At 43.4% G+C, this 27860-nt stretch overlaps 1 protein-coding gene across 3 annotated transcripts in view; it reads right to left on the bottom strand.

The window, feature by feature from the left end:
• RMC1 (regulator of MON1-CCZ1) overlaps positions 1-21192 on the bottom strand; it is a 29691-nt gene extending 8499 nt beyond the window's left edge. For 2 of the 3 annotated variants that reach the window (XR_004644720.1, XM_034762773.1), the window contains exons 1-10: positions 21000-21192; positions 15794-15870; positions 13074-13158; positions 12436-12492; positions 10625-10711; positions 6994-7134; positions 5218-5321; positions 4583-4672; positions 4392-4497; positions 1281-1392 (exon numbers count right to left, since the gene is read on the bottom strand). Coding sequence is in view for 2 of the 3 variants with exons in the window: in XM_034762773.1 (XP_034618664.1) it covers positions 1281-1392; positions 4392-4497; positions 4583-4672; positions 5218-5321; positions 6994-7134; positions 10625-10711; positions 12436-12492; positions 13074-13158; positions 15794-15870; positions 21000-21098 (958 nt within the window). In the remaining variant the exon portion in view is untranslated. The remainder of the gene's footprint in view (positions 1-1280; positions 1393-4391; positions 4498-4582; positions 4673-5217; positions 5322-6993; positions 7135-10624; positions 10712-12435; positions 12493-13073; positions 13159-15793; positions 15871-20999) is intronic. The other variant, XM_034762772.1, reaches the window with a different exon arrangement.
• Positions 21193-27860: the final 6668 nt, after the last annotated feature.

Genomic DNA, 27860 nt, shown 5'->3' with positions numbered 1-27860 from the left:
GACTCTGTGCTCCTTCTGCCTCCCCGCTTATTTCTCTTATTTCTCAAATTTAAAGGTACTCATTAGTGTGGGTGTTATGATTTCAACACAACACACAAGTATTCCAGAACTCAGTTAAAAAGAAAAGACATGCCATAACCCATCCTAACGCAATAAAAATAATGCTGCTCAGTTTGCTAGATACTGAATGCAAGCACATTGTATTTCTTAGTTCCTCAAAAAACTGGACAGTGGTTTTTGCATTCTGAAATTAAGCAATTCTGTTTGTTACACAATATTATTTGTGAAGTAGTTACATATATACCCACAAAATATACACACCAGTTGACAAACCACATCTTCCAGAATCACTATTTCCATCGTGACTTCAGAGAAAAGAACAGGTCAGAATTAAACTCTTTAAAGTGGAAGATCCCATCTCAGGCAAAATATATACAAGATCCTCTAGTCCAGTCTAACATAGCCACTGTGAACTACACTGCTTGTAGAATCGTAATTGTGGTGCTACGGGGATGAGCACCCCAGTGCAGGAAGGATCTTCAGGTGGTGCAGAGTTTGTGTAAGTAGATGTTTCTATTCCACCCATGGCTAGTGTAAGGGGCCTGGATACTGCTATGCTGTGTTGATCCTCTGCCATGGTTTCAGCACCTGGGGGCTGTTAGCAACTACAGTATATTACAGAAACCCTCAGGTTGCTCTAATGTATGCCTAGGGACCAACCCTGTTACACACAGCAACTCCAGAACTGGGGGAGTGCAAAGGTGTGCTTTACACCACCACAGCTGTATAGTAGGAGACACACTGTTAAAGTAACAAGTCAGTACTTGAATTTTATATACGTGAACAGTTCACTGACACTGAACACAACTCCCACACACCACTTAAATTTTACCTCAAGGTACAATGGTAGGTGAATAAGTATCTATTTTAAGGAGTAATTGTTACTTTTGTGCATTTTAAATCACAGTTTAAGCACAAGAGGAGAGGAAGGGTGCTCCAGTGATTAGGACGTTCAGCTAGGGCTCAGAAGACTGGGTTAAGTCCTTGCATTGCCATAGACTTCCTGAGTGACTCTGGACAAATCACTTACCCTCTGTGCCTTGTACCCCACCCCACCTCCTAAGATGGGGAATAATAGCACTTCCCTACCTCACAGGTGTTGTGAGGAAAAATACATTGAAGACTGTGAGGCACTTAGATACTATGCTGATTGGGGTTATATATGTACCTAGGATTGAAAAACATGTTCACTGTGTTTAAGTGCCATGTAATAATTTTACCTGCCACAGGGATCTGATAGGGCTGTATTGATCGAGCTGGAAGAACAAGTTGATGAAGGGTAACGGTCCCATCAAATTCTCCTTTTAGTTTGATATCAAATATTACAGATGTCTAAAATTGAAAAGAAAGTGCCCCTCATTTTTCATGCCCATGAGAAGATATTCAGCAATTATAAGAGCACATCTCAAGTTATTCATGTTCAAAAGCTTTTGCATTTATTTCATCCTCTGCTCTTGTAATAATTAAATCATGTTACTTACTTAACTTTGTTTATAGGTTTTTCGAAACTACCAGAAGTATATTTTCCTCGAAATTAGACTCATGTAATGTCTCAAGACTTCCACTAACTTTAAAGCCAAGTTTGAATTTTGTTAATATTAGCTAAAAAACACAGATGGTGTGATTCTGCCACAAGTACAATGTGTTCTCTGTGGGAGACCTGTATTAGAGAGATCTCACACTTTGCATTACAGGGACTCCATGGCAAATTTAAAATTAACGGCATGTAACCTATTCAAATTGTGTACTGTCTGTCTTCTGCATGTGTACACCAGCACTTGCTGCTTGACCCAGATAGTACTGGAGAATAAACGTATCGTACAAAATGTTAAATTAACATACAGCACTAAAACGACAATTAAAAACCCTGCTCTGCAGCATCTACTAACGGGGCATATTATCCAAACTCTTTTTAAGCTGCCTGGAAGGAGTTCATTTAGGAGACAAAAGCCTTTTGTGCAAGTAAAGACCTAGCCACCATCTATGCGGTCCTTCATCACAGACAGATTAACTATTGAGGCTCCAATCTTGCAAGAGCTCTGCTTTCAATGGGACTACTATGTGCATAAGATTAAACATCTGCCTAGGAGTTTTTGCAGGACTGGGGCACTATGTTAGTAAAAGTTAGCCTGAATGCAACATTAAGGTTGGATTGTGCCAGGAATCAAGTGCCAGGAAGTTCCCAATGTTAAGAATTTAATGCTCAACCTTAACTCAGGCCCCTTTTCCAGATGCCTTAAACCAGTGGTTTTCAAACTTTTTTGGGGGGAACCAAGTTGAAGAAAATTGTTGATGCCCACAACCCAGCAGAGCTGGGGATGAGGGGGTTGGAGTGTGGGAGGGGGCTCTGGGCTGGGGCAGGAGGTTGGGTGCGGAAAGGGGCCAGGGCTCTGGGGGTGCAGGATCTGGGGTGGGGCTGGGGATAAGGGGTTTGGGGTGCAGGAAGGGGTTCCAGGTTGTGGGGGGGGCTCAGAGCTGGGGCAGGGGATTGGGGCATGGGCTTACCTCCAGCAGCTCATGGTCAGTGGCGCAGCCAGGGTGCAGAGGCAGGCTTTCCGTCTGTCCTGGCACCGCAGACCACGCTGTGCCCCAGAAGCAGCCAGCAGCAGGTCTGGCTCCTAGGTGGAGGCCTGCAAGTGGCTCCACGCGGCTCTCGCCTGTAGGCACCACCCCACCGGCCAATGGGAATGCGGAGCCAGTGCTCAGGCAGTGCGCGGAGCCCCGTGGCCCCCCGGCCTAGAAGCTAGACCTGCTGCTGGCCCCTTCCCAGGCGGTGCTGACCAGAGCTGCTAGCGTCCCTGGGTGAGGAGCAAGATGACCCAGTGCCTTACATGCTGCGACCCAGTACTTTGAAAAACACTGACTTAAAAGACTAATTCTCTCTACTTCAGTCAAATACTATGAAGTAATTAAAAAACCTACATTAGCATCAATGTCTTTTGGTTTATATTAGGATTACACAGCTAATGCTCAAAAAATTCAGGGAGTAGTTAAGGCTCCAATGGGAACATTAGTTCAGCATATTGCACATCCTGTATATTTTATAGCATGTATTTTATGCTATGCTAAACAGTACTGAAATTGTGTTTCAATGAGACATTTACAACTTCTCATGCAAATTGTTCCAGCAACTGTCAGAGCAGCAGGCTAGTCAAGCTTCCAGATCTTGTCAGTGAGAATGTACAGTGATGATAAAGGCAGGGACAGGGTTTTATTAGGCTCTGGGGCAAGTATATCACTTTGCTTCTCATCACAAGCAATCTCCAATTGTTTTTCCTCCCAAAACCAAGCAGGGTATCTAATGGGGACTATGAGAGAGATTTTCAAGGCACAAAGGGCAGTTTGGCACCAACTCCTATTCAATGGGAGTTGGCCATTTAATTGCCCTTTGATAATCTTCTCCTGTACATCCATGGTGAGTTTTAAACTTCAGCCATTTTTGCTATAGCTTTGTAGAAAAGTGTATTTTATTACAACACCACACACACAACAGGGAAGTAGTTTTGCCATTCTCCTATAACTCAAAAATATACAGAAAGATTTTGCTCAAACTTTCCTCAAAAATAAGCATCACTTTTGAAGCAAGAGATAGAAAGACAGCCTCCAAAAAGGTGAATGTTTTGGAGAATCAAGACCATGAAAATGACAGGGTTCTAGAATGGTAGCTGTTTTGCAATCTGAATAGTAGTAGGTATTACTCTACATCCACTATACTACAAAATAAAATTTGTTTATAGGATGCAACTAAGCCAGTATAACACATGCCACTGGCCCAAAACAGAGAGATGGAAAAGTTCTTTTGTACACACTTTACAAATAAATAAATAAATAAATAAAATTAGTGTGAACTATTATTTTCTCCCCATATGTGGCTTTTTAAGATTTGTTTGAGACTTAAAAATCAAGATCAGTTTTTAGCTGCAACCATTTGAGTTATTAGAATACAAAGTTTCTAATCATTAGAGGGAGACGGGGCTTTTAATGGCTGAACCAGCTTTGCTCCAGCTGTAGACATATAAACCTTTAGGCTGAGAGAAGTAGACAGTTTTATGCCCACCAACCTTTTTTTTTTTTTGAGAGAGAGAGAGAGAAATGAGAAACTGAAAAGAAGATAGAATGAAAATCATAATTCAGATCTAACGTATTACAATTAGGAGTGGGATTTTTTCCCCCTGTAAATTACAAATTTGGGCCCTGATCCTGAAAACACTTACTTTACTTGGAAAGACTAAGCACATGCAAAAGTATTTGAAGGAACAGGCCCATTGCCTCCAGAAAATCTAGCATAAACTTTGAAGACAAGGTATAAATAATTTGTAGGCAGATCATACCTCAGTGTCCTGATGATGAACTACCACCAAGTTATCTACAACATTCAATGCAAACTTCCCTGTCCTGTTCAACTTTAATATATGCATCTTCTTACAGGAGCTTTCCCTATGAAAACATTAACATCAGAGATAAGAGGCATTGATCAGCAAGGTCATTTATATCTAAAAATAAAAACCAAAACACAACTTACCTTGGTAAATGATAAAGGACTACTTCTGCTCCGGTACTATTGGAAGTCCTTGAATGATGCCTCAGATAGAGAACATAAAGCTGCTCATATCTAACAAAACAACATGATTAAAATGTTATTCTTCAAATAAATGAATATACTAGCAGAAAAATTGCACCTAGGAGACCCTTTCTGCAATGAAGACAGCAAGTTATCCTATTACTGCAGTGTCTGACCAGTCTGTCATGGTCACATTGCTTCCCCCTCACAAAACAGTTCACATGAAGTTACACATAAGTCAGGTTGCTTACAGAATCTAAATTAGGTGACAAACATCTATCATTCAGGCTAGCTCTGTCCATACAAGATTGTTCTCTATTGTACATTTACCAACCTTTTGTAATATTTAGTTTTACATCTCTCAAGTGACAGAGACTCATTCACTTCCTAATCAGTTCTATCTTTTTATAAGAGTTCTTTAGGCTCCTTTACGTTCAGTCCAGTACCAAGCACTTTAACAATACTCTATTATAAGATAAAAAGCAGACAAGTCATTTTACCATGACTGGACTTTACCCTCCTCTCTGGATCTCCACTACATAAGCTGTCAATACCCTTTAAATGAAGGAAAAGACTGATCATTCAGTGGTACGTACATTGTAGCCATAGCAATATCTCTTTCAGAAAGGCTGAGTTTGGAGGACTTGGGTGCTGCAGGCAATTCAATTTCAAACTTTGATAATTTTGACATTGTTCCTCCCTGTTTAAAAAAAAAGTTTCAGTCTGGCAAGTCTAGTCTAGAAAAAGTTTCTTCTATGTTTCTCAACTATGAAGGCCTGTGATAATATGAATGGCACCCACTAGTTGTGAGAAGGGGCAATACTGTTCCAAAAAGAAGAGAAGCTTTTAGAGCAATCAACTCATTTATTTACTACTATTTGTAGTGTAGCTCCATCCCTGTTTTGGTAGGCACTATATGAACAGCAGAATTATTACTTTAACATTCTACTGCACAGTTTCAGTGAATGAGGTCTTAGGCTTCCCTTTCAAATTAATTAAACTAATACAAGAATCTATAGTCAAACTCATTTACAGTTGAGTCTGGAATTCGAGACCAGAATGGCTTGATTTTCAGAGGAGCTGACCACGCAATAGGCACTCAGCCTTTTTGGGGTGGGGGTAGAAGCCTTACATCGATCATGGAAGCGTTTCTTTTTACAACTGACCTCTCCTGAAAGGTTTATTTCAAATTTTGTATCTTCAAAGGTCTCTTCAGGAAGTTATAACAATATTAACATTTTAATTGAGAAGTTGAAAAAATTCAGTGGGTACCTATTAGCCAGCAAGGTCTTTGGCAAGACCCTGATCAGAAGCCCATGCCTTCATCCCGCCATCTGCTGGGAAGATGCCAAGACTCTTGGCACACTGCTGTCCCAGGATCCTGCTTGGGGGTTCCTTTCATGTAAACTGGAGCCAGCAGGCATGATACATGGGAAACCCCCATTTTACCTCCTCCAACAGCTGGAAGGAAGGGGTGTGCTCTCTTCACCCCACTCAAAGACTTCTGCTTCTTTGGAGATGGGGGGGGGGAAGAGGGAAGAAAGAAGTGCAGTTCTACCCCTCATGGAACCCCCTGCTCCCATGAATATTTTCAGTGTCCAGCTGCTGAGCTCATAGTCATAGCTTTCCTCAAGCCACAGCAGTGTGAAACAGGTCTGATTCTTGTCAGACTGAAATGCTGCCCAAAGGATTTGAAACAGCAGCTGCAGAAGTAACACGAATCTTTTCAGTGTCATTAGTGATGCTTGGGAACAACTACGCAGTTGTCTCCGCAGGCTCAAGAAGAGAACAATGTATTCATTCACATTTGGAAGGTTACAGTTACAAGCAAGAGAACTAGAAACTTAGTTTTTCCTTTAAACAAAAGATCACATTGTGCAGAAATTGAAGGCTTAGGCTACTACAGTTGCTACTGGGGTTGGATTTTAGAGTTCTGTTTAAATGCATTTAATTGAAAGGGTAATTTCTGGAAAGATATCATAATCCTTTTGTCAAGTCACTGGGCCACCAAAATGTATGTATCAATGATTTTGCTTTTGCTGCATTACTCCTCTAATGTCAGCTATCCAGCATCATCTTAACTCACTTCCCTGTGAAGGCAGATCTATCTAGTGTTAGTGTCTCCCAAGTATTTACAAATAGAAATCTTTTCCTTCTCTACTCATAGAGAGAAAGACTGGCGTGTAGGTTTTCATTTTGTCTGCTTTTTTATTTTTGTTTGTATGAGGGACTGGAACCATTACACATCTAGGAGGAAACTAAAAATAGAAAAGACCAACACGGGGGTGTGGGGGGAGGAAAGGGGGAGGAGACAGTCACCTGAAAAACCCAATGTATCAAACAAAACTCAAGATTGGGAATGTGTCCCTTACCTTGAAATAGAATGGCTGGAGGACATTGCCGAGGACTGTAGTCGACAGCAGAATGACAGAACTCTCCGGGCAATACATGTACCAGTTTACATTGATATTCTGATTTTTCACCAGTTTCAAACTTCGTTTCTCTGGTAATACCTGGAGACACAAAGTAATAGCACCTTTACTATTCCAGTAGCGGCAAGTGGCCACACTGTACTAGGTGCCCCACCAGGATGGATAAATATTGATGATTTTTTAAATAAAAATAGATTTAAATACATTTTTCTTTTTGAAAATAAATCTTGTTCAATTTTAAATTATGATACCCTATGTTAAAGCCTAAACTTATTATCTATTAAAAAATCTATTTAAATAAATATGCAGCATCAAATGAGCCCTCCTCAAATTTTAAGTCATGAAAAGGTGATGTTTATTCAGTTATAGACAGGATCAGGGGAAAAATATCTTAACCTTTTCAGGTCAACTCAACATTTACAAATGTGACAATGTCACGTACTGCATTAAGTAAGTATCTATATTATTTTCAGTCTTTAAAATGCAGCAAATGCTGATGTTTACATTTTTCCTAATGCAAATGCTTTCAGTTTCTGTTGTGCAAAAAGCTTTTGTCTTAATTTCTTTTGGTTTCAGTTTAGTTAGCAGGTGCAGAGAAACTATTTTCTTCATTTGGACTAGTTCCAAGTTGAGAAACTGACTGGGAGTTGAAAAAAAGCAGGAAAGCTTATACATATGTAAGCTATGGATAAAAAATACATTTGGGAGAGGATGAGACATACCCGTTCTAAACACTTTTAAGAACCTGGGTGGGGCCAGATGTTCAAACACCTTTAAGCCCCTAGTGGAATTTTCAAAAGTGCCTAAGCAGGTTAGATGCCTATCTTAGGGTTGCCATTCGTCCGGATTCCCCCGGATATGTCCGGCTTTTTGAGCTAAAAATAGCGTCCGGGGGGAATTTGTAAATGTCCGGACTCCCCCGCCCCATGCAGAGCACGCGCGGCTAACAGGGCAGCCGGCCGGATGGTGCCACTTACATGGGGCTCCGACAGCCAGAGAGAGCCCCTCCTCCGCTTCCCCTGCAGCAGAGATCACTCCCTCCCTCCCTGCATTCGCAGATCGCCTCCGGCAGTCTGGAGCTCCTCCCCCGCTCCTCCTCCACTGCTGCCCAGCGCGCCGGAATGAACGGCTCAGGCCGTTCCTGAGCAAGTTCACAGAGATGTTAGGCGAAGGCCAACAACAAGGGGGCCAGGGGGTCGGAGAAGGGGCAGGGAGGTTTTGGAGGGGGCAGTCAAGAGACGGGGGGGGTCGGGAGTTCAGGGGGGGAGCTTTATGGAGGGGTGTGGATAAGGTTTTGGGCAGTCGGGGTACAGGTAGGGGGTAGGGTCCTGGGGGGCAGTTAGGGTGGGGAGGGGATCTTAGGAGGGGGCAGTTAGGGGACAAGGAACAGGAAGGCTTAGGTAGGGGGTGGGGTTCTGGAGGGCAGTTAGGAGCAGGGGTCCCAGGAGGGGGCAGTCAGAGGACAAGGAGCGGGAGGAGGGTTGGGAGTTCTGGGGGCGGAGCTGTCAGGGCGCAGGAGTGGGGAGAGGGATCGTAGCAGTCAGGGGACAGGGAGCAGAGAGGTTTAGATGGGTCGGGAGTTCGGGGTGGGCTGTCAGGGGGTGGGGAGTGGTTGGATGGGGCGTGGGAGTCCCAGGGGTCTGTCTGGGGGTGGGGGTGTGGATAAGGGTTGGGGCAGTCAGGGTACCGGTAGGGGGTATGGTCCTAGGGATCCAGTTAGGATGGGGGGAGGGTCTCAGGAGGGGGCAGTCAGGGGACAAGAGGCAGGGAGGCTTAGGTAGGGGGTGAAGTCCTGGGGGGCAGTTAGGGGCAGGGTTCCCAGGAAGGGGCAGTCAGAGGACAAGGAGCGGGGGAAGGGTTGGGAGTTCTGAGGGGGGCGGGGCTAGGGCAGGATGGGGGTGGGGCTAGGGCGGGGCTCCTCCCATCCTCTTTTTTGCTTGCTGAAATATGGTAACCCTAGCCTATCTCCCATGGTGTTTAGGCGCTTTGAAAAAAAACAATTAAGCACATATCTGTATCTTTAGGCTCCTAAATACCTTTGAAAATCTGTCCCATGATGACTAGAAACAATCTGTCAATTCACTAACTACAGTTAATACTCCATTTGTTTAATAAATCAGTTTTAAATGCAAAATGTGTTTTGATAAGCTTATTTTTCTTATGTATCTAGCACATTTAAGGCAGTTTTATTTAATAAAAGCAAATTTTACAATACTGCTTTTGTGCATTTTTAATGCAATTCCAATTTCCATCCAAATGCAGCTTGACACCAATGAGTAAAAAAAAAAAAAAAAAAAGTGTCTCATTTGCTATTTTTTAACATAAAAGATGTAAAAAGTATGAATCAGAATAAAATGCATGTTAAGCTATATAATTGTTTAAATAAATGCCTATAGATATAGTATATCCTCCTGGTTACCAAATTTACCAGCCAATTTAGTGGAAAGACTATAGTTAGTAGCAAATCAATAATTTTAATGGTTATACCAATCAATGAGAATGAACCTATCTTTAGGAAAATAACTAAGAAGTATAAATACAAAACAAGATTAAAATCTATTATTTAAATCAAGATTCCCTGCTTGCTGATTTAAATCATTAATATCACTGATTTTAATCAATCCACCTCGGACGGTACATACAGAAGTCAGTCCCTACTCCAAAATTCTTATGATAGTGGGCTGTGATCCCACAGCTTGCTTCACATGGGTAGACTCCTGGTACACGTGGGACCTCACTGAAGTCAAGTGAGAAACAATAGATGATTTAGTTCTGCAGTCCAATGCGCACAAGTTTATTCTATGGGTTTTTGATTTGTTTTTAATTCAACCACTGCCTTATCACTTGCTCCACATGATCAATACACTCCAATAGTATTTTCAGAAAATATTCATCTAATCACCAGAAAGAGGAATGTTTATCCAGTATGTCACTCCAACAGCACACAAGTTAAATACAAAAGCCTGAGGAGAACTCAGCAATTAAGGAATTAGGACAAGATGGGAGGGAGATGGGTTTAAGATGGTATATGGAACATGTCAGAGATGGGCAGGTGTGACATGGCCTTAGCTGATGGGCATTAACTCTGTTAAACTTAGCACTGAATTTGTGCACTCTTAAATATATTGCTGCTTTACTTTGCATGAAGTAAAAAAAAATTCAAATTTGTTAACATTTATATTAATTTTATTATAATTAAAGAGGTTTACTAAGCCAGAGTTGCTAAATAGATTAATTAAATCCTTCTCACTGGAGTATATTTTCCAGTAACAGCATGAATAGGTTGTTATGATAGTAAAACTACAACATATACAATGTCCAAAAAAAATTGCATTCAACTCTCTAAAAGCAAAAACATCAAAAAATTCTCCAGGATAAAACATTCACTTTTCCCTTATCTCTGGCTGTCAGTTTCCTTGTATAATCATACTAAACAGTTCAGACCTAGAGGTAAGAAGTTCAGAGCCAGGGACTGCAGGATAATTAAGACATTTAACCTCTAAGCAACAATAAAATGTAATGCTGAAATTTCCAAATATGCACATTTTTACAAGACAATTATTTGGATTACCTGATAGAATTCAATTCCTTGATCTGTTATGAAGACAATTTCTGTAGAACTTGTCCAGCAAAATCCTAAAATGTTGGCATTCTTGGTCTTTTATTAAAAGAAGATATAAACAGATTTTAGTAAAAATTTATTAACTATCCATATAAACAAGTAAAATTTTAGTGAAGAATCTGGGAACTTTTGCATCTACCCTAGTATATTTCAGTTTTGGTTTGCCTGGTAGACCCATTATTGGTCTAACTGCAGGAAGTACAGCCATGCAGGGTACCAAATCATAATACACCTCTACCCCGATATAACACTGTCCTTGGGAGCCAAAAAATCTTACCGCATTATAGGTGAAACCGAATTAATCAAACTTGCTTTGATCTGCCGGAGTGCGCAGCCCCCCCAGAGCACTGCTTTACCGCGTTATATCCGAATTTGTGTTATATCGGGTCGCGTTATAGCGGGGTAGAGGTGTAGTATATCTATTTTATGACCCTCATCTAGCACCTTTCACAAGTACTACCTGAAATACTTCTTCAGCCTCTCTGTTGGTATTTGCACACATCTTCTTGTACAGTCACAGAGTAATACATGGATTATTATTATTATAATAATTATCTACAGAGATGTCATCCTGAACCATTCTTTCATTGTTATTATTGGAAAGCTATTGTGAAGAGACGGTCTTACATTTATAAAGGTACTAAATCCTCTTTTTGTAAAAAATCCATAAAAGATACAGCAATGGAAAAAAAAAAAAAAAGGGATACTTATGCTGTCCTCTTATCCTCACAACCCTGACTGCGAGACAAACTGTAGGAGAGCATGCGATTCAGCTTCCATGTCCAATAGAGCCAAACATAGTGGTGGTCTGGGTAATATGGATAATAGTCCCCAAAAGACCGGATTGAGAGAGACACCCACCGAAACTCCCCCGTCATTTCACATTAGTTATTTGATCACCGTGCTAAAGTGGTCTGGATTCGTTAGTGACTTAGCATTACTAATACCCTGGCAATTTCCTGTTCCAGTCCCCTGAGTTTGGCTCCAGAAAAGGCTGGAAATACTGTGGAAGCAGCACATGTCGCCACTCAGGGGACAACTAGTGCAAGTTCTAAAACAACTGCTTGTAAGAGCTAAACATATTCAACCATAATAACTGTAAAATGTTACCAGTTTGAGTCATATTGTCACAGCCATTAACTATTCTACCAAAAGCTATCAAATACTTCCATTAGAATCAAAGTGCAGAGGGAAGCACTAAACGTAAAGAGAAATTGTATTTTGGGGCAGTCAAATGGGAAATGCGGATCCAACTCTGCCAGGTGCTGAGCATCCTCTGTTCCCACTGATATGAGAGCTAAGGGGCACTCACCACCTTGCAGTATAGGGTCCTGGGGAGAGTAACCCACATTAGGAAAGTATAGTCCTTTCACTCCCTCTAGCAGCTGGTTCACATACAAAGTTTATGGCATGTTGCTGCTTCCTGCTAAGGGACCTAGGGCCTGCTCCAATATTCACCGAAGTCAATGGGAGTCTCTCTCATTAGTCCTTTAGATCAAGCAATAGAGGGTTCATGCTTTTGGCGCTGAAGGTCTCCAAGTCATGCTCACTGGCAGCCCACACAGGGTTTGGTTACATATGCAGAAAAAAATTACTAGGGAACTAATTTCTGAATCTCAGATGCTACCAAGAACAGAATCCTGGAACACACTTCACTCATGTCACTATTCATGTGCATCAATGGTTCAGAGAATCTATACAAAACAGCCAGCTTTGTATTAGCACTTCATTTAAACTAAAGAAGTGAATTCACAACATACCTTGCATTCCTGTGTATATTCTAGTTGAGGGCAGTCTGGAATAAAGTTCAAAAAGTCCTGAAATAAGTAATATTAGAACATTAGCAACTATTAAGCATTGAATCTGATGAGCACAAAACAGGAGATGAGTAAATTTACCATCTCTACCTATTCTGGATTAGATATACTAGTGTAAAACACTACAATGCTTCTTTTCCACTTGGAGAAATAATCCTGTCTCCTAGCCAATTCTTCATGGGAAGAAATCAATTTTCATTAAGAGTTTACACTTTTAAGGCTAAATCATTCCTTCAGCAGAAAAAAAGTCCTGGAAGAGCTAGGAAATAAATTTCAATTCAGAATGGTCAGACGCTCATCCTGAAGGGTTTGTCCCTCACAGAGTGGACAGCAAGAGTGACTATTTGCATCCACAGATGTCATCAGATCTTCGGGGGAGAAGGGGGGGAATGGCTTTTTGTGCATCAGAGAGTGAGGATGGTGACCTCTCCTGGCTCAGTCACAGAAGGGATCAGGAAACTATTACTTTGGTTGTCAGACAGAGGAACTCTTTTAGCTTGTATGGCAGAGACCTGTGTTTTCGGACCTGAAGGACCAGAGTTCTAGTTCCAGCTTTCTATGTTTATAGCAAAATTTCTTACCACACTCTTTGAGGTTCTCTGAACAGCCAATATCTTGTTCCCCAAGGAAAACTTGATGCATTTCACTTCCCCTTTGTCTTCCATTCTACACACACACACAAATCAGTAGAAGTATATTTCTATCATGTAATCATTTGTTACAGAATTTTAACAGCTGCTATTTCTTAAAAAAGAGAACAGATAAGCAAAATGTAAGGCAGACATTTTTGTGTACAACTTACACAACTAGTAAAGACAACTATAAGGTCCAATATCGATGCATCAAGATACAACAGGCAGTATATTACTGAATGAATCAAGTCTATTATGGAGTTACCAATGATTATAGCCACACCAAGATTCAATAGCTTCCAAGAAATGCTCTGCCTTAACTGTCTTATTGCTACTATGAAATGGAATTAAAGGAAGAATTATGAACTTTGCTCATATTCTAATTCTAACTGAATGCATGACAGAAAACTATAGCTCAATGTAATGTAAAAAAACAGAATGCTCACTTTGTGCCTGATTGTGCAAAGGTGCTGAATACTCTCAATCCCACTGATGTCAGTGACACTGCAGGACTAGTAAGTTTGCCTCTGTGTTCTAAAACTATTTACTAATTGGCAAGATAGACTGCTAAGCACTTGTAGACCTGCACTCGGATACCTGTGGATCCTGAAATTAGTGTAAAAGGGCACAGCCACACTGGGAGCGGAAAAAACATATATTTTTATCATGTTAACTAGCAAGCAGAAAAATCTTAGTGGGGACAAAGCCGTTGTAATTTTAACATGCGTCAGCAAGTCAAGCTAAACACTAGGGGAGAGACAGTCAACTGAGAGAGATGGATTTTGGTTCCAACCTACAAGGTACGGAGGACTTCCTGGAATTTGCCACACCTGCAAATCCCACTGATGTCAGAACTGAAGGCACTCATGGCCTTGAAAGATATCCTGATCTGCTAACATGCGTTAGATGTACAGTTGTCTTGTCCACACTAGGATTTTATCATAGAATCACAGAACTGTCTTGTCCACACTAGGATTTTATCATAGAATCACAGAACTGTCTTGTCCACACTAGGATTTTATCATAGAATCACAGAACTATAGGACTGCAAGGGATCTCAATAGGTCATCTAGTCCAGTCCCCTGCACTCAAGGCAGGGCTAACTAATAATTAGACCATTCCTGACAAGTATAACCTATTTCTAAAAAACATCCAATGACAGAGATTCCACAAACTCCCTAGGCAATTTGTTCCAGGGCCTAACTACCCTGACAGTTAGAAGTTTTTCCTAATGACCAACCTAACCTCCCTTCCTGCAATTTAAGCCCATTGCTTCTTGTTCTATCCTCAGATGTTAAGGAGAACAAATTTTCACCCTCCTCCTTTATATACTTTATATACTTAAAAGTTTGTCCCCTTCAGTTTCCTCCTCGCCACACTAAACAAACCCAATTTTTTCAATCTTTCCTCATAGGTCATGTTTTCTCAATCTTTAATCATTTTTGTGCTCTCCTCTGGACTTTCTCCAATTTGTCCACATCTTTCTTGAAATGCAGCACCCAGAATTGGACGCAATACTCCAGTTGAGGCCTTATCAGTGTGGAGTAGAGTGGAAGAATTACTTCTTGTGTCTTTCTTACAACACTCCTGCTGATGTTTGCTTTTTTTGCAACTTTGTGAGACTGACGACTCTCATTTAGCTTGTGATCCACTATAACCCCCAGATCCACTTCCACAGTACTCTTTCCAGTCATTTCCCATTTTGTATGTGTGCAATTGATTGTTCCTTCCTAAATGGAGTACTTTGCATTTGTCCTTATTGAATTTCATCCTTCTTACTTCAGACCATTTCTCCAGTTTGTCCAGATCATTTTGAATTTCAATCCTATCCTCCAAGCACTTGCAACCCCTCTCATCTTGGTATCATCTACAAACTTTATATGTTTATTTTCGATGCCATTATCTTAATAATTTATGATATGTTAATAAAAATATACATTTTTTCCTAGTGAATAGGAGGCCGAAAAAGGACAGAGCTTTAATCAGATTTTTATAGGTGTTCTTCCACAGATACAGAACAGATAAGTAGTTTCTTTGGGGGTACTGCTGCCATACAGGCACATGGAAATTTGTGATTCATGGAAGTTTAGAGCATGTTAGCAAAAGATGCCATCTATTTTACAGAAATATGAGTTAGATTAGACAAGTTACATTAAAATGCAATACCTACATTAAGGAAATATTATGGCTTGAGAATTTAAATGCACAAATAGGTAAATTCAAAATTATGATTCCCACACCTGCCATAAATTGGCCCTCATATATTCTAAGTGCATATGACTGCTAATGTCCAATAATGTCAAATTACAACTTATGCTAAGTCACGTCTTTTTTGTTTGTTTTAAACTCTCGAGTTTTGGGTGTGTTTGAATTTTCAACCAGAATGTAGTATTAACAATTTTCTTCAATCGGGTTTTTTGTTTTAAGAAAAAAACCGATTGATCACACATGGTAATAAGTAAACTTACTGCATTTGTTATTATTGAATGAAAATATGTTCTTAAAACAAAGCAACAGGATCAAGACATTCTAGTACTTCAAGAATGTTGCACCTATGTGACAAACTATAGTACAACCAAGAGACGTATACAGTGAAAGATAGCTGCAAGATCACAAATGGTATCCTAGAGCAGTACAGAATACAAATGAAAATACCTTGCTGATCATACCTGAATGAAATGGGATTTTTGTCCTCCAAGCCTTTAACAACCACCCCAGTGGCTCCACCAGATCGCACAGCAAAAACCTAAGAGTTAAAATTGCATATTTAAAAAAAAAAAAATGCATTTTAAGACATAGTTTCTTAACTAACTCAAAGTCATATCATGGTCTCAACAAGCCTTATTTCTGTAAAACCATGCATTTGCTTTTCTACCCAAATATAAGGGATGAGCTCTAAAAAGAAAAGCAATTTAAAAAAATTCATCTTATGCAGAGTAGATAGCAGCAATTCTACACTGATTGTGACCATATAGTATAGCGTGTTAGTTCATTTTTGTTTTGGAGACTTAAATTCATATTTTGATTCGGACACACGTCAAAACCCCCAAGTGTCGCTAAATGGCCCAGTGCAATCCTTGGATGTATAAACAAGGAAATAGCCCATAAGATTAGGAAGATGATATTACCTCTGCCTACAGTTTTGGTGAGATCATTACTGGAATATGGTGTCCAGTTCCAGTCTCCACACTGGAAAATGGACGTTGACCAGTGGAGAGGATTCAGAAGAAAGCTACAACAATAATTTGAGATCTAGAAATAAGGAATGCTGGTTTACATATACACTTGCACTGAAAAAGCAAACTATATGAATTAAAACAGGTTTGTTATTTTGGTGTAAGTCTGTGTGGGGACACTTGTAGTAAAAAGCTAAATCAACTTATGCCACTTTTTCCACAAATCATACAAACTTTCACCAAAATAATTAAACACATTTTAATTCATATTTGTATTTCAGTCCAAGTCTGAGCTCCTTAAATCTATTAAGGCTGGCCTACAAAATCTCTTTAGCTTATCAAACAGAAGGCAGAGCGGCAACTCGGTCAGGTTGTATTGTTATCCACTACTTCTGGGTCATTCTACCCCACAAACAGCTCCAGTGCCTGCCCCTGTTAATGGTCAAAATTTCACTCTACTACTTGGAAAGCTACAACTCCTCAGTTTCACATCTGCAGCATGTGCTGAATTGCACCACCAAATTTAATCACTTTTGCAGACTTGACTTTGCTGAGGCTAAGAAAAGCTACGCACAGCAGAGACGCTAGAGCTGTCTGTCACAGACTAAGACAAGTACATATGTTCACGTTCGGAAAGATCTCTCTACAATCCTAAGGGGAAGCAAGACATCATAGTGTCCAAGAGAAGTCATATTTGGAAGTAAAGAGTGACCTTAAAAATTACAACTAAAGGAGAATTATATTTTGTTTAACACTCCAGTAAGAGAGAAACCAATTAGCATTCAAAGTGACCTTAAGCAACAAGAGGCATTTATTCATAGCAATCCAAAGGATTTAGGTATTTTGTTAAGATCTATATACAGGGATATGTAAAAAGGGTAATTTAGTCACCTAGTATCTATCTAGGTTCCAAGGAATCCATGAAAAGTTGTGTCTGCCAAATGGAAAGGAAATCAAATAAGCCCCTAATAAGTAATAATTAGTGCCCTTCCTTTTCGGTTTTTATTTTATTTAATTTTTCCCAGGAATTTATCTGTGTTTATTATCACAAAAACAGATGAAAATCAGTGGAAAAAACTATTATTTTTTCTGGGCAAATATCAGGGTTTATTTTGGTGGATAGAAGGATGGGGGGAGTATTCAGTAGATTAATGCTCTGATTAATGGAATTCAATGTTGTTTACTGCAGAACTAAAACAGAACTCAAAACACAATGCCACCTCTGAGGTAAAGAAAACAATACATCTCTAATCCCCAAATAAAACTTTTCATTTTAATAAACAGCTTACTGTTGTAGACTTAGAACTATTAGCCTATATTTACATTTAATAATTGGGCCACACCATTTGCAGCGTATATACTCAACTTCATCCTTTTCGCCTGTTTGGGTTTTTTTTAACTTTTGAATACTTCCTTGTGCTCTAAAATGTATTCGGATACAGATTTTCATTTTCTTCCCATTTTATTGTGTTAGATCTTTAAACCGTTACCTGCCAGCAGCTTGAAATGTGTACATGGTCGGCATCAGATTAATCAGTACATTCAGATGTGCACGCACTTAAAGGCTTGCGTGTGTGCCTGTTTGTTTATTGTGTATATCTTCTAGACTAATACGTAGCCTTAATTCAACAGGCAGCTTTGCATACACACACAGACGAATGTATTATTGTAATATATATATCTCATGCAATGTATTGTATTTTGCTAATAAATCAAGTTATTTTTTATATATTTGAATCATACAAAAGCAGGGTGAAAATCAGAAAAAAATGAATACTACTTTTTGTAAAACCCAGGTTTTATTTATTTTTTAATCAGTTTAAACTGAAAAGGAAGGGGGCTTAGTAATAACGCAGAGTTCAAATCCTGTGAAAACTGGAGCACACAATAGAGAACTGTATATCAGTCCCGAAGTTTATTGTACAATTTTTTTTTAAAAAGTCAGACAATAAGAAGGCTTAATATCTCAAGTACAAGGTTTGCAACAATAAAAGGAGTCACAGCTGAGGAAAAGGAGCCTAACAGTTAGCATGTTAGCAATAGGACAGAAACTTAGGCCTTTTCTTCACTACAAATGCTTTATTGATATAGTTATACTGAGAAAAACCACTAGTGTAGATACAGTTTATGCTGATAGAAGGAGTTTTTCTGTTGACACAACTCCACCATCTCTCACAACATTAGCTACTTGGACAGAAGCACTCTTATCAGCATAGCTGCATTTATACTTAGGGCTTATCTATACTTGAAATGCTACAGCAGCCACTGCAGCACTTCAGTGTAGACACTCACTAAAGTGAGCAGGGAGTTCTCCTATCAGCATAGTTAATCAACCTCCCCCAGACAAGGCAGGTAGGTTGACCTAGCACTGCCTACACCAGGGGTTAGGTTGGCTTAACTATGTCACCCAAGGGTGTGGATTTTTTACACCCCCGCGCAACATAGCAGGGTCGACTTTACTTTTGAGTGTAGATGCGGTCTGAGGGTTTTGCTGACATAGTTATGTCATCTGGGGGCATGTTTTTTTCACACCCTTGACCAAGATAATTATGCTGACCAAACTTGGTAGTGTAAACCCCGGCCATACATGTAACCTCTAAGGCCTTGGCCACACTTAAAAGTTTTGTTGCTTTAACTAAGTCACCATAACTAAAGCAAGAAAACTTCCTAGCACAGATGCAGTTATACCAGTATAAAAGCACTTAGACCTATATAATTTATTCTGGTTCAGCAAAGCAAACTAAACTATACTGCTATAAAGTGACTTCTATTAGTATAACTGTGTCTAAGGTTTTCTACTGGCATATCTATGTTAAAAAAAAAAAAATCACATCCCTTATCCACATACCGGTAGTTATGCTAGTAAAACTAAGTGGAGATGAGGCATAAGAATCTCCAAGATGTATTATTCGGGTAGCACCAACAGTACGCTAGGCACAGTCCACACACGTAAAAACATAGTTCCTGTTTCTTAGAATATTCAGTCTGTAAGTTGCAATTAACTGTTACTGTAATATTTTACCCTATCTAGCAAGACTGTTACCTTAGATAAAATGTATTTAACTTTTGATTTTTTCTTTATTCTCAAAAACTAGTTTGTTAAGATTTTTTTTTTTTAAACCAGTCTGATATTAGGATAACCTTTTGTGGCTGTTACCAAAGAAGAGGATGAAGAACTTCTCACTGGAGGTCAGAAGTGAGGTAAAAAAGTAACTGGAACAAAGCACTCATTAAGGAGTATGGGGCACAGGATATCCGTATCAAAAGGTGGATACAAAGATGCTGGCTGCAATCAGTTAGAGGCATATGAAAAATTTAGTGATCACAAAGAGTGGCAGAAACTGGAGACTGAAGTTCACAGCTAGAAATTTCTCTTTTAAGTGAAAGCTTAAATTATGTAGAAACTGATCATTTAGACCAGGGGTAGGCAACCTATGGCATGTGTGCCAAAGGCAGCACGTGAGCTGATTTTCAGTGGCACTCACACTGCCCGGGTCCTGGCCACCGGGCCAGGGGCGCTCTGCCTTTTATTTTAATTTTAAATGAAGCTTCTTAAACATTTTTAAAACCTTATTTACTTTACATACATACAATAGTTTAGTTATATATCATAGATTTATAAAAAGAGCCCTTCTAAAAACATTAAAATGTATTACTGGCACGCGAAATCTTAAATTAAAGTGAATAAATGAAGACTCAGCACACCACTTCTGAAACTTTGCCGACCCCTGATTTAGACCATCACAGAGACCAGGTGGATGAGGGAATATCTTTTATTGGACCAACTTCTGTTAGTGAGAGAGACAAGCTTTCGAGCTAACACAGAGCTCTTCTTCAAAAAGCTTGTCTCTCTCACTGACAGAAGTTGATCCAATAAAAGATATTACCTCACCGAACTTGTAGCTGGGTTGGTCCTAGGATATGGGAGGGACAACTACACTGCATATAGTAACACCATCCTTATTCACTAGGGTAAACTGCTTAGTCACCACAGGTGAGTGAGCTTTTCCAAGCACTGGCCATTGTTCCTAAGCCTTTACTTTGAAGTTAGCCCTCAAATTATAAATCAAGGGTGTGATGTAGGGAGAGCAGCCGCACCAGAGCTCTGAGCCCAGAGCACCAGTTGGCTTTTCCAGGCGTGACACCGCATCTGCAGCCACCCAGGGCTGTCCTGTCTCCAGGGCCACAACCCAACGCGCCGTTGCGCTAGGGCCGGGGGGGGGGGGGGGGGGGGGGGGGGGGGGAGCCCACGCCCCGGCACAAGCCCGCTCAGGACGAGCTGTGCCCAGGCAGCGCCGACTCGGACCTTGCCATGACGGGTTTGCAAGGCCGGGGCAGCCGCCGGCGCTTTCCCGACCCCGCTAACAAGGGCGGGCGGGATTTGTAAGCCGTCGCTCCACAGCGGCCATGGCGGGCGATGCCCCCGTGGCCCAACCAGCCTCGCACCGGACAAGCCCAGGCACCACCCCCGCTGCGATGGCTGATGGCCACAGGGCCTGGGAGATGCCGCGGGGAGGTGTGAGGGCGGCGCCGCCTGCCTTGGCGGGGGCAGAGGAGCGGCCCAGCGGGCCCCGGGGCTACCACCTCCGGGTGGGCTACCGCCTCAGACCGATGCCCAGGCAGCGAGCCCCGCCCGGGCTAGTCCCACTGGCGGGTCTTTGCCCTGGCCGGGTGGGGGGAGGGCGCCCCGGCCTCCCACCTGCTTATTGGCCTCATCGAAGAAGACGCAGTTGACGGGATTCGCCTTCTCGAATTGCACGGGCCGCGCGCACAGCGCCAGGTAACAGCCGCGGCTCATGGCGGCGCGAGCAGCCCGACCGGCGGCCTCCGCGGATCCGAGTCCGGCCGCGCGCCCGCTTCCTGCTCACGCGCCCCCTGCACGTGATCCGGGACTTGCTGGCCCCGAAAGGCGGGGGAAGACCGGGAGCGCGGGGAGGAGCCTGGGGCCGAATGGGCCCTGCCCCCCCACCGGCGCTGTCCCGCCACCTGTGGGGTGGGGCCGGGTGCAAAACATCCCGTGTGTGACCCCGCCTGCTCCGACCTAGCGTCCTTCCTGGCAGCGCAGCCTGGCAGCGCCCGTTCACTCCCCAGCTGCTGCGAGTCCTTCTCCTTCCCCAGCCTAGTCACCTCACTCCGCATCCCACCGCCATTGCCTCGACCCACTCTGCTATTTCAAAAAGAACAGGAGTACTTGTGGCACCTTAGAGACTAACAAATTTATTAGAGCATAAGCTTTCGTGGACTACAGCCCACTTCTTCGGATGCATCCTGTTCTTTTTGCGGATACAGACTAACACGGCTGCTACTCTGAAATCTGCTATTTCAAACTCCTGAGCCCCGACTGCCCGGCCACCCCCACCTCGCCTTCGCCGTCCCTAGCCCCTGCTGACCTCATTGCTTCGAGGCAGCCATCTCTCATCCCCTGCTTGGTTTGGTGGCCCTGGCTCATCCTGTCCACATTTAAGGCCCTCTTTAAACCCCAGAGCTGTATAGTTTATCGCAAATCCAACTTGGCTGCAAAATCCTTCTGATTCCTCCCTGTTCCCTACTCTGGTTCTGTCCATTCATAGATTAAGAACTACTGAGGGTAGGGACCATCTGTTCTTGGGTGTTTACACTGTGTCAATGGTACAGAATGACTAGACGTTTATGTCCAACCCTTCTGCAGAATGTCTGAACTTTCTAAACACATGATGTACTCAGTTGTTCATCTTCTTCCCTCCACACTAGTATTTTCAGACATAAACTCAACTTTGGTGTTACGCATCAGTCAACTGAGGTCTGAGCTGCAGATTTCTCTTGGGGAAGGCAAGCAGAAGGCTGGTTCGCACAGCCTTTGCCAGCAAGAGCTTCCATCTCAAAGCCAGGGCTGAAAGTAAGCCGATATGGGCCGGTACAGTGTACCAGTAAAAAGCAGCCACCGATAGGGGCCTGTACACAGCTGACATTAAAGCGCTGCGGCAGGAAAGGATCCTGCTTAAAGCATTTTAACATCATTGCCCCTTTTGCCCCCCCCAGGCCGATGACGGGAGCAGCTGCCTCGGGGCCGGTGATTTAGAAGGGCCCAGGGCTCCAGCCGCTGCTACCGCAGCAGCAGCCAGAGCTCCAGGTCCTTTAAATCACCGCTGGAGCCCAGGCGGCATGGGCCAGGCACCACAGATAGCATCCCCCAGCCAGCCTGACTCCCAGCCCCGCCCCTTCCACCCAAGGCCAGCTAGGGTGACCAGATGTCCCGAGTTTATAGGGACGGTCCCGATTTTTGGGTCTTTTTCTTATATAGGATCTTATTACCCCCCATCCCCATCCTGATTTTTCACACGTGCTGGCTGGTCACCCTAAGGCCAGCCCCCATACTGATAAGTGTTGAATGTTACTTTCATCCCTGCTCCAACCCAAACTGTGCAAGTACTGTTAGGCGGTGGAGTTGCTGTCAGTTTTCTCATGCCAGGAAATTCCCAGTTAAGGCTTTAAATTTACGCATTGTCTTCTTCTACGTTTCTGGGTTACTTCCTACTGCAAGGCTCATCTCAGGCATCTCCTAGGCTGGCAGCAGCTCAGCATCCCAGTCAGTCTTTGCACTCAGCTGATTGTCCGAAGCGTAGTCCACGTCCACGAGGCTTTCTTCTGGCAACTAGCAGAAGTTGCTAGATTGCAGGCCCTGGTTCTCATGGGAGACTTTAATCACCCCCATATCTGCTGGGAGAGCAATACAGCAGTGCACAGACAATCCAGGAAGTTTTTGGAAAGTGTAGGGGACAATTTCCTGGTGCAAGTGCTGGAGGAACCAACTAGGGGCAGAGCTTTTCTTGACCTGCTGCTCACAAACAGGGAAGAATTAGTAGGGGAAGCAAAAGTGGATGGGAACCTGGCAGGCAGTGACCATGAGATGGTCGAGTTCCGGATCCTGACACAAGGAAGAAAGGAGAGCAGTAGAATACGGACCCTGGACTTCAGAAAAGCAGACTTTGACTCCCTCAGGGAACAGATGGGCAGGAGCCCCTGGGAGAATAACATGAAGGGCAAAGGGGTCCAGGAGAGCTGGCTGTATTTTAAAGAATCCTTATTGCGGTTGCAGGAACAAACCATCCCGCTGTGTAGAAAGAATAGTAAATATGGCAGGCGACCAGCTTGGCTTAACAGTGAAATCCTTGCTGATCTTAAATGCAAAAAAGAAGCTTACAAGAAGTGGAAGATTGGACAGATGACCAGGGAGGAGTATAAAAATATTGCTCAGGCATGCAGGAGTGAAATCAGGAAGGCCAAATCACACTTGGAGTTGCAGCTAGCAAGAGATGTTAAGAGTAACAAGAAGGGTTTCTTCAGATGAAGGTCTGACAGACACAGCTACAGCCCCAGCCCTGGAGGACAGCAGGGTTCTATAGCAACTGCTGCGGCGGGTTGCTCAGGGCCTGGGCATTCAGACAGAGGAGGTAGTGGAGGATGCAGATCCAATGGTAGATATTCTTGTCCCCTCCAGACCTGCACACATTGCCCTGCCTTTTATAAAGCCCATCTCTGAAAACACAAAACGTTGTGGTAGACTCCAGCCTCATTTCCCCTACGGCTAAATATGACCATCCCCCACCTGATTCTCTTGTGGTTGATGCTGCCAACCAATGTGAACACCAGGGCTTCGAGGGACCCTCCCTGAAGAATCGGGAGGCAAAACGACTCGACCTTTACAGGAGAAAGGTCTCTTCCACTGGCAAATGGCAGTTCCGCATCTCTAATCAGCAGGCCATTGTCAGCAGGTACTACTACAACGCATGCAGGGCAACGGTGAAGTTTGTGGAGCTGATGCCGCAGGACTCCTGCGCTGCGTTTTCGGCTCTAGTGGAGGAGGGGAAGCTCATTTCGTGAGCTTTGCTACAAGCCGCACTGGATGTAGCTACCCGTGTGATGGCTATGGGCATAGCCATGAGAAGGGGCTCCTGGCTCCAGGTCTTGGGCTTGCCGTATGAGGTCCAACAGATTATTCAGGATAGGGTGACCAGATGTCCCGATTTTATAAGGACAATCCCGATTTTTGGGTCTTTTTCTTATATAGGCACTTATTACCCCCCACCCTCTGTCCTGATTTTTGATTCAGGACCTCCCATGCGAGGGTTCGGCTCTCTTTTCCAAGAAAAGAGACAAAAGGCTACATAGCCTAAAGGCATCGAGAGCCACTCTCAAATCATACTCCCGCTACATAGTAGAAACATTTTAGACTGCAACCTCCTCCACGCTTCTACCAGCAGAACCATCAGGACGGTTCCCAGAGAAGGAACATGAGTGGCAGGAAAAGGCCACACCCATCCTCAAGCCAGAGCTCTGGCCAACCCAAACCACCTTCCTGCCCCAAACTGGCCTTTTGAAGGTGCGGTCGAGGACGGCGCACCAGAACAACTATCAACCCCACCTAACCTTTTCCTCCCAACTGTCCCCTTTCTACCGTGCACGTCGCCTTCGTAAGAGCTTTTTTTTTTTTTGACAAACTGGGCCTGCTACTGAATGAGGGGAAATCAACACTGTTCCCGGTTCAGAAAATAGAATTTGTAGGGGCAGTACTGGACTCGAAACATGCCAGCGCATTCCTTCCAGAAGTGAGATTCCAAGCCATGGGCAACATTATTCGAGGTCTCAGACACTTCCCCCCCACCACCACAGCACGGAACTGCCTGAAACTTCAAGGACATATGGCAGCTTGTACCTACCTAGTACAGCATGCCAGACTCAGACTTCGATCTCTTCAGTCATGGCTGGCATCAGTGTGTCAGGCAGCTCGGGACAGTTTAGACAGGATTGTAACCCTGCCTCGCCCAGTACTCAACTGCCTCCTGTGGTGGCTCGACCTGCAGGTAGTATGTGCAGGGGTACCGTTCACCAGCCCTCAGCCATCCCTCTCGCTAGTAACGGATGCGTCAGACTTGGGCTGGGGAGCACATTTGGGAGACCTCAGAACACAAGGCCTCCAGTCTCAAGCGGATCTTGCTCTCCACATCAATATCAGAGAGCTGAGAGCAGTACGCCTGGCATGCCAGACTTTCCGAGCACACCTAGCAGGGAGATGGGTATCAGTCATGACAGACAACACCACAGCGATGTTTTATATCAACAAACGGGGGTACACGCTCCCTCTCACCTGTGCCAGGAAGCCCTCATGCTGTGGGACTTCTGTGTAGAACACTTGATACACCTGCAAGCATTGTACCCTCTCTGGAGTACAGAATGAGTTGGCGGACCATCTCAGAAGGTTGTTCCATGGTCACAAGTGGTCCCTTCACCCAGACGTCGTGAACTCAATCTTCTATCAGTGGGTTTTTCCCCCAGATAGACCTGTTCGCCACACAACACAACAGGAAGTGTCAGCAGTTTTGCTCCTTCCTGAATCACAGCCCGTCGTGGATACGTTCCTCCTCCCAAGGGGAGGCCATCTCCTATATGCATTCCTGCCCTTTCCTCTCATTCACAAGGTGCTTCTCAAGATATGGAGGGAAGAAGCTTTGGTGATTCCGATAGCTCCAGCCTGGCCTGGCCAGCACCGATACACATCACTCCTGCAAATGACCGTGGAAGCTACAGTCACCTTGCCTCTCTTCCTGGACTTACTAACTCAGGATCACGGCTGTCTCCAACATCCAAACCTAGAGTCACTGCATCTCATGGCATGGAAACTTCATGGCTGAACCCAATGGAGCACTCCTGCTCAGACTTGGTTAGGCAAGTCCTTCTGGGCAGTAGAAAGCCCTCCATCAGGGCTACCTACCTTGCTAAATGGAAGAGATTTTCAGTCAGTGCAGCATCATCCAGCCCCGATGCTCGCCTCTGTGCCACTTATATTAAACTATCTTCGTCTCAAGAAGCAGGGGCTGTCCATGTCATCAATAAGAGTTCACTTGGCCACCATCTCTGCCTTTCATGCAGGTCCAGAAGGCCGCTCAGTCTTTGCCAACTGTTTCCTTAAAGGGCTTGACAGGCTATGCCCGCAGGTCCAGCAGTCTGTCCCGGCTTGGGACCTCAATCTGATACTTTCCAGACTCCTGGGACTGCCCCTTTGAACCTTTAGCGACACGCTCCCTGCTCCATCTCTCATACAAGGTAGTGTTTCTGGTAGTGATAACCTCAGCCGGGAGGGTGTCTGAGCTCAAGGCCCTGACTTTAGAGCCCCCTTACACTGTGTTCCGTAAGGACAAGGTCCATGCTGAGACCTCACCTGGTTTTCTTCCCAAAGGTTGTCTCCCAGTTTCACATCAACCAGGATATCTTCCTCCCGGTATTCTATCCTAAACTGCGCTCAAGTGGTAGGGACAAAGACTTCACTCATTGGATGTCCACAGAGCGCTAGCCTTCTACATCGAGAGAACAAAACTTTTCCAAAACTTGGTGCAGTTATTTGTGGCAATGGCAGACAGAATGAAAGGTCGTCCTGTCTCTTCTCAACAGATTTTATCATGGATCACATCCTGCATCCAGGAGTGCTACAACCTGGCAGGGTTGCCTGCTCCTTCAATCACTGTGCACTCCACCAGGGTTCAGGCCTCTTCAACAGTGGTCCTGGCGCAGGTTCCCACCCCGTAAATCTGCAGAGTGGCAACATGGTCCTCCATTCACTCTTTCGCCACGCACTATGCAATCAGCCATCAGGCCAGAGACAATGTGGCCTTTGGAAGAGCAGTGCTCCAATCAATGGATGACTCCGACCCCACCTCCTGAACTTGGGCTTGAGAGTCACCTGATTGGAATGGACATGAACAAGCACTCGAAGAAAAATGGTTACTCACCTTCTCGTAACTGTTCGAGATGCGTTGTTTATGTCCATTCCAATACCCACCCTCCTACTCCTCTGTTGGAGCAGCTGGCAAGAAGGAACTAAGGGGGTGGCAGGCCGGCAGGGCTCTATATTGAGTGCCATAAAGGTGCGACTCCTGGGGGGCACCCAGACCAACCCGACAGATGCTGCAATGGGAGAATCTTCCGGTTGCTGTGCACGTGCGCGCACACACACCCCTGATTGGAATGGACATGAACAACACATCTCGAAGAACAACAGTTAAGAGAAGGTAACTTTTTTCTGTATTGTAAATGAATTACGCAAAGTTCTGTATTAATATACTTAGTAAGGAATCTATTTGTCAAAAGACATTTCCTGAAACTTTTTTGGGGTCTGCATCATTATAGACATAGTTGCTGACAGCTATTTTGAAATAAAATTACCAAAGTAATTGAAATTGGTGTGATTATATTGTGATCTTTTGATAAAATATGCAGAATTTGTGTGCAGAATTAATTTTTTGGTGCAGAATTGCCCCAGGAGTAATCAATGCTCTGGTTCTTATGAAAGAGAAGAGGCAGCTGGCAATAGTCACTAAACCTCTGGAAAAATCCAAGTTTAAGAGATGAGATTACTCTAGGCTTCTTGGTGGTTGATGTATTAGCCACCCGGTCATGATGCTTTGTGTAATGATGCTGAAACAGTTTAGTCCCATCTGGAACACTAGTTCCAAGTGATCTGTTGCTGACAAGGCTTTTAGGACTAACTCAAGTCAGTGCAATGTCTCAACAACATACTACACAAGAA

The sequence above is a fragment of the Trachemys scripta genome, chromosome 2 (assembly GCF_013100865.1).
Source record: "Trachemys scripta elegans isolate TJP31775 chromosome 2, CAS_Tse_1.0, whole genome shotgun sequence".
NCBI lineage: Eukaryota > Metazoa > Chordata > Testudines > Emydidae > Trachemys > Trachemys scripta.
This window is presented reverse-complemented; position numbering and strand designations above follow the sequence as displayed.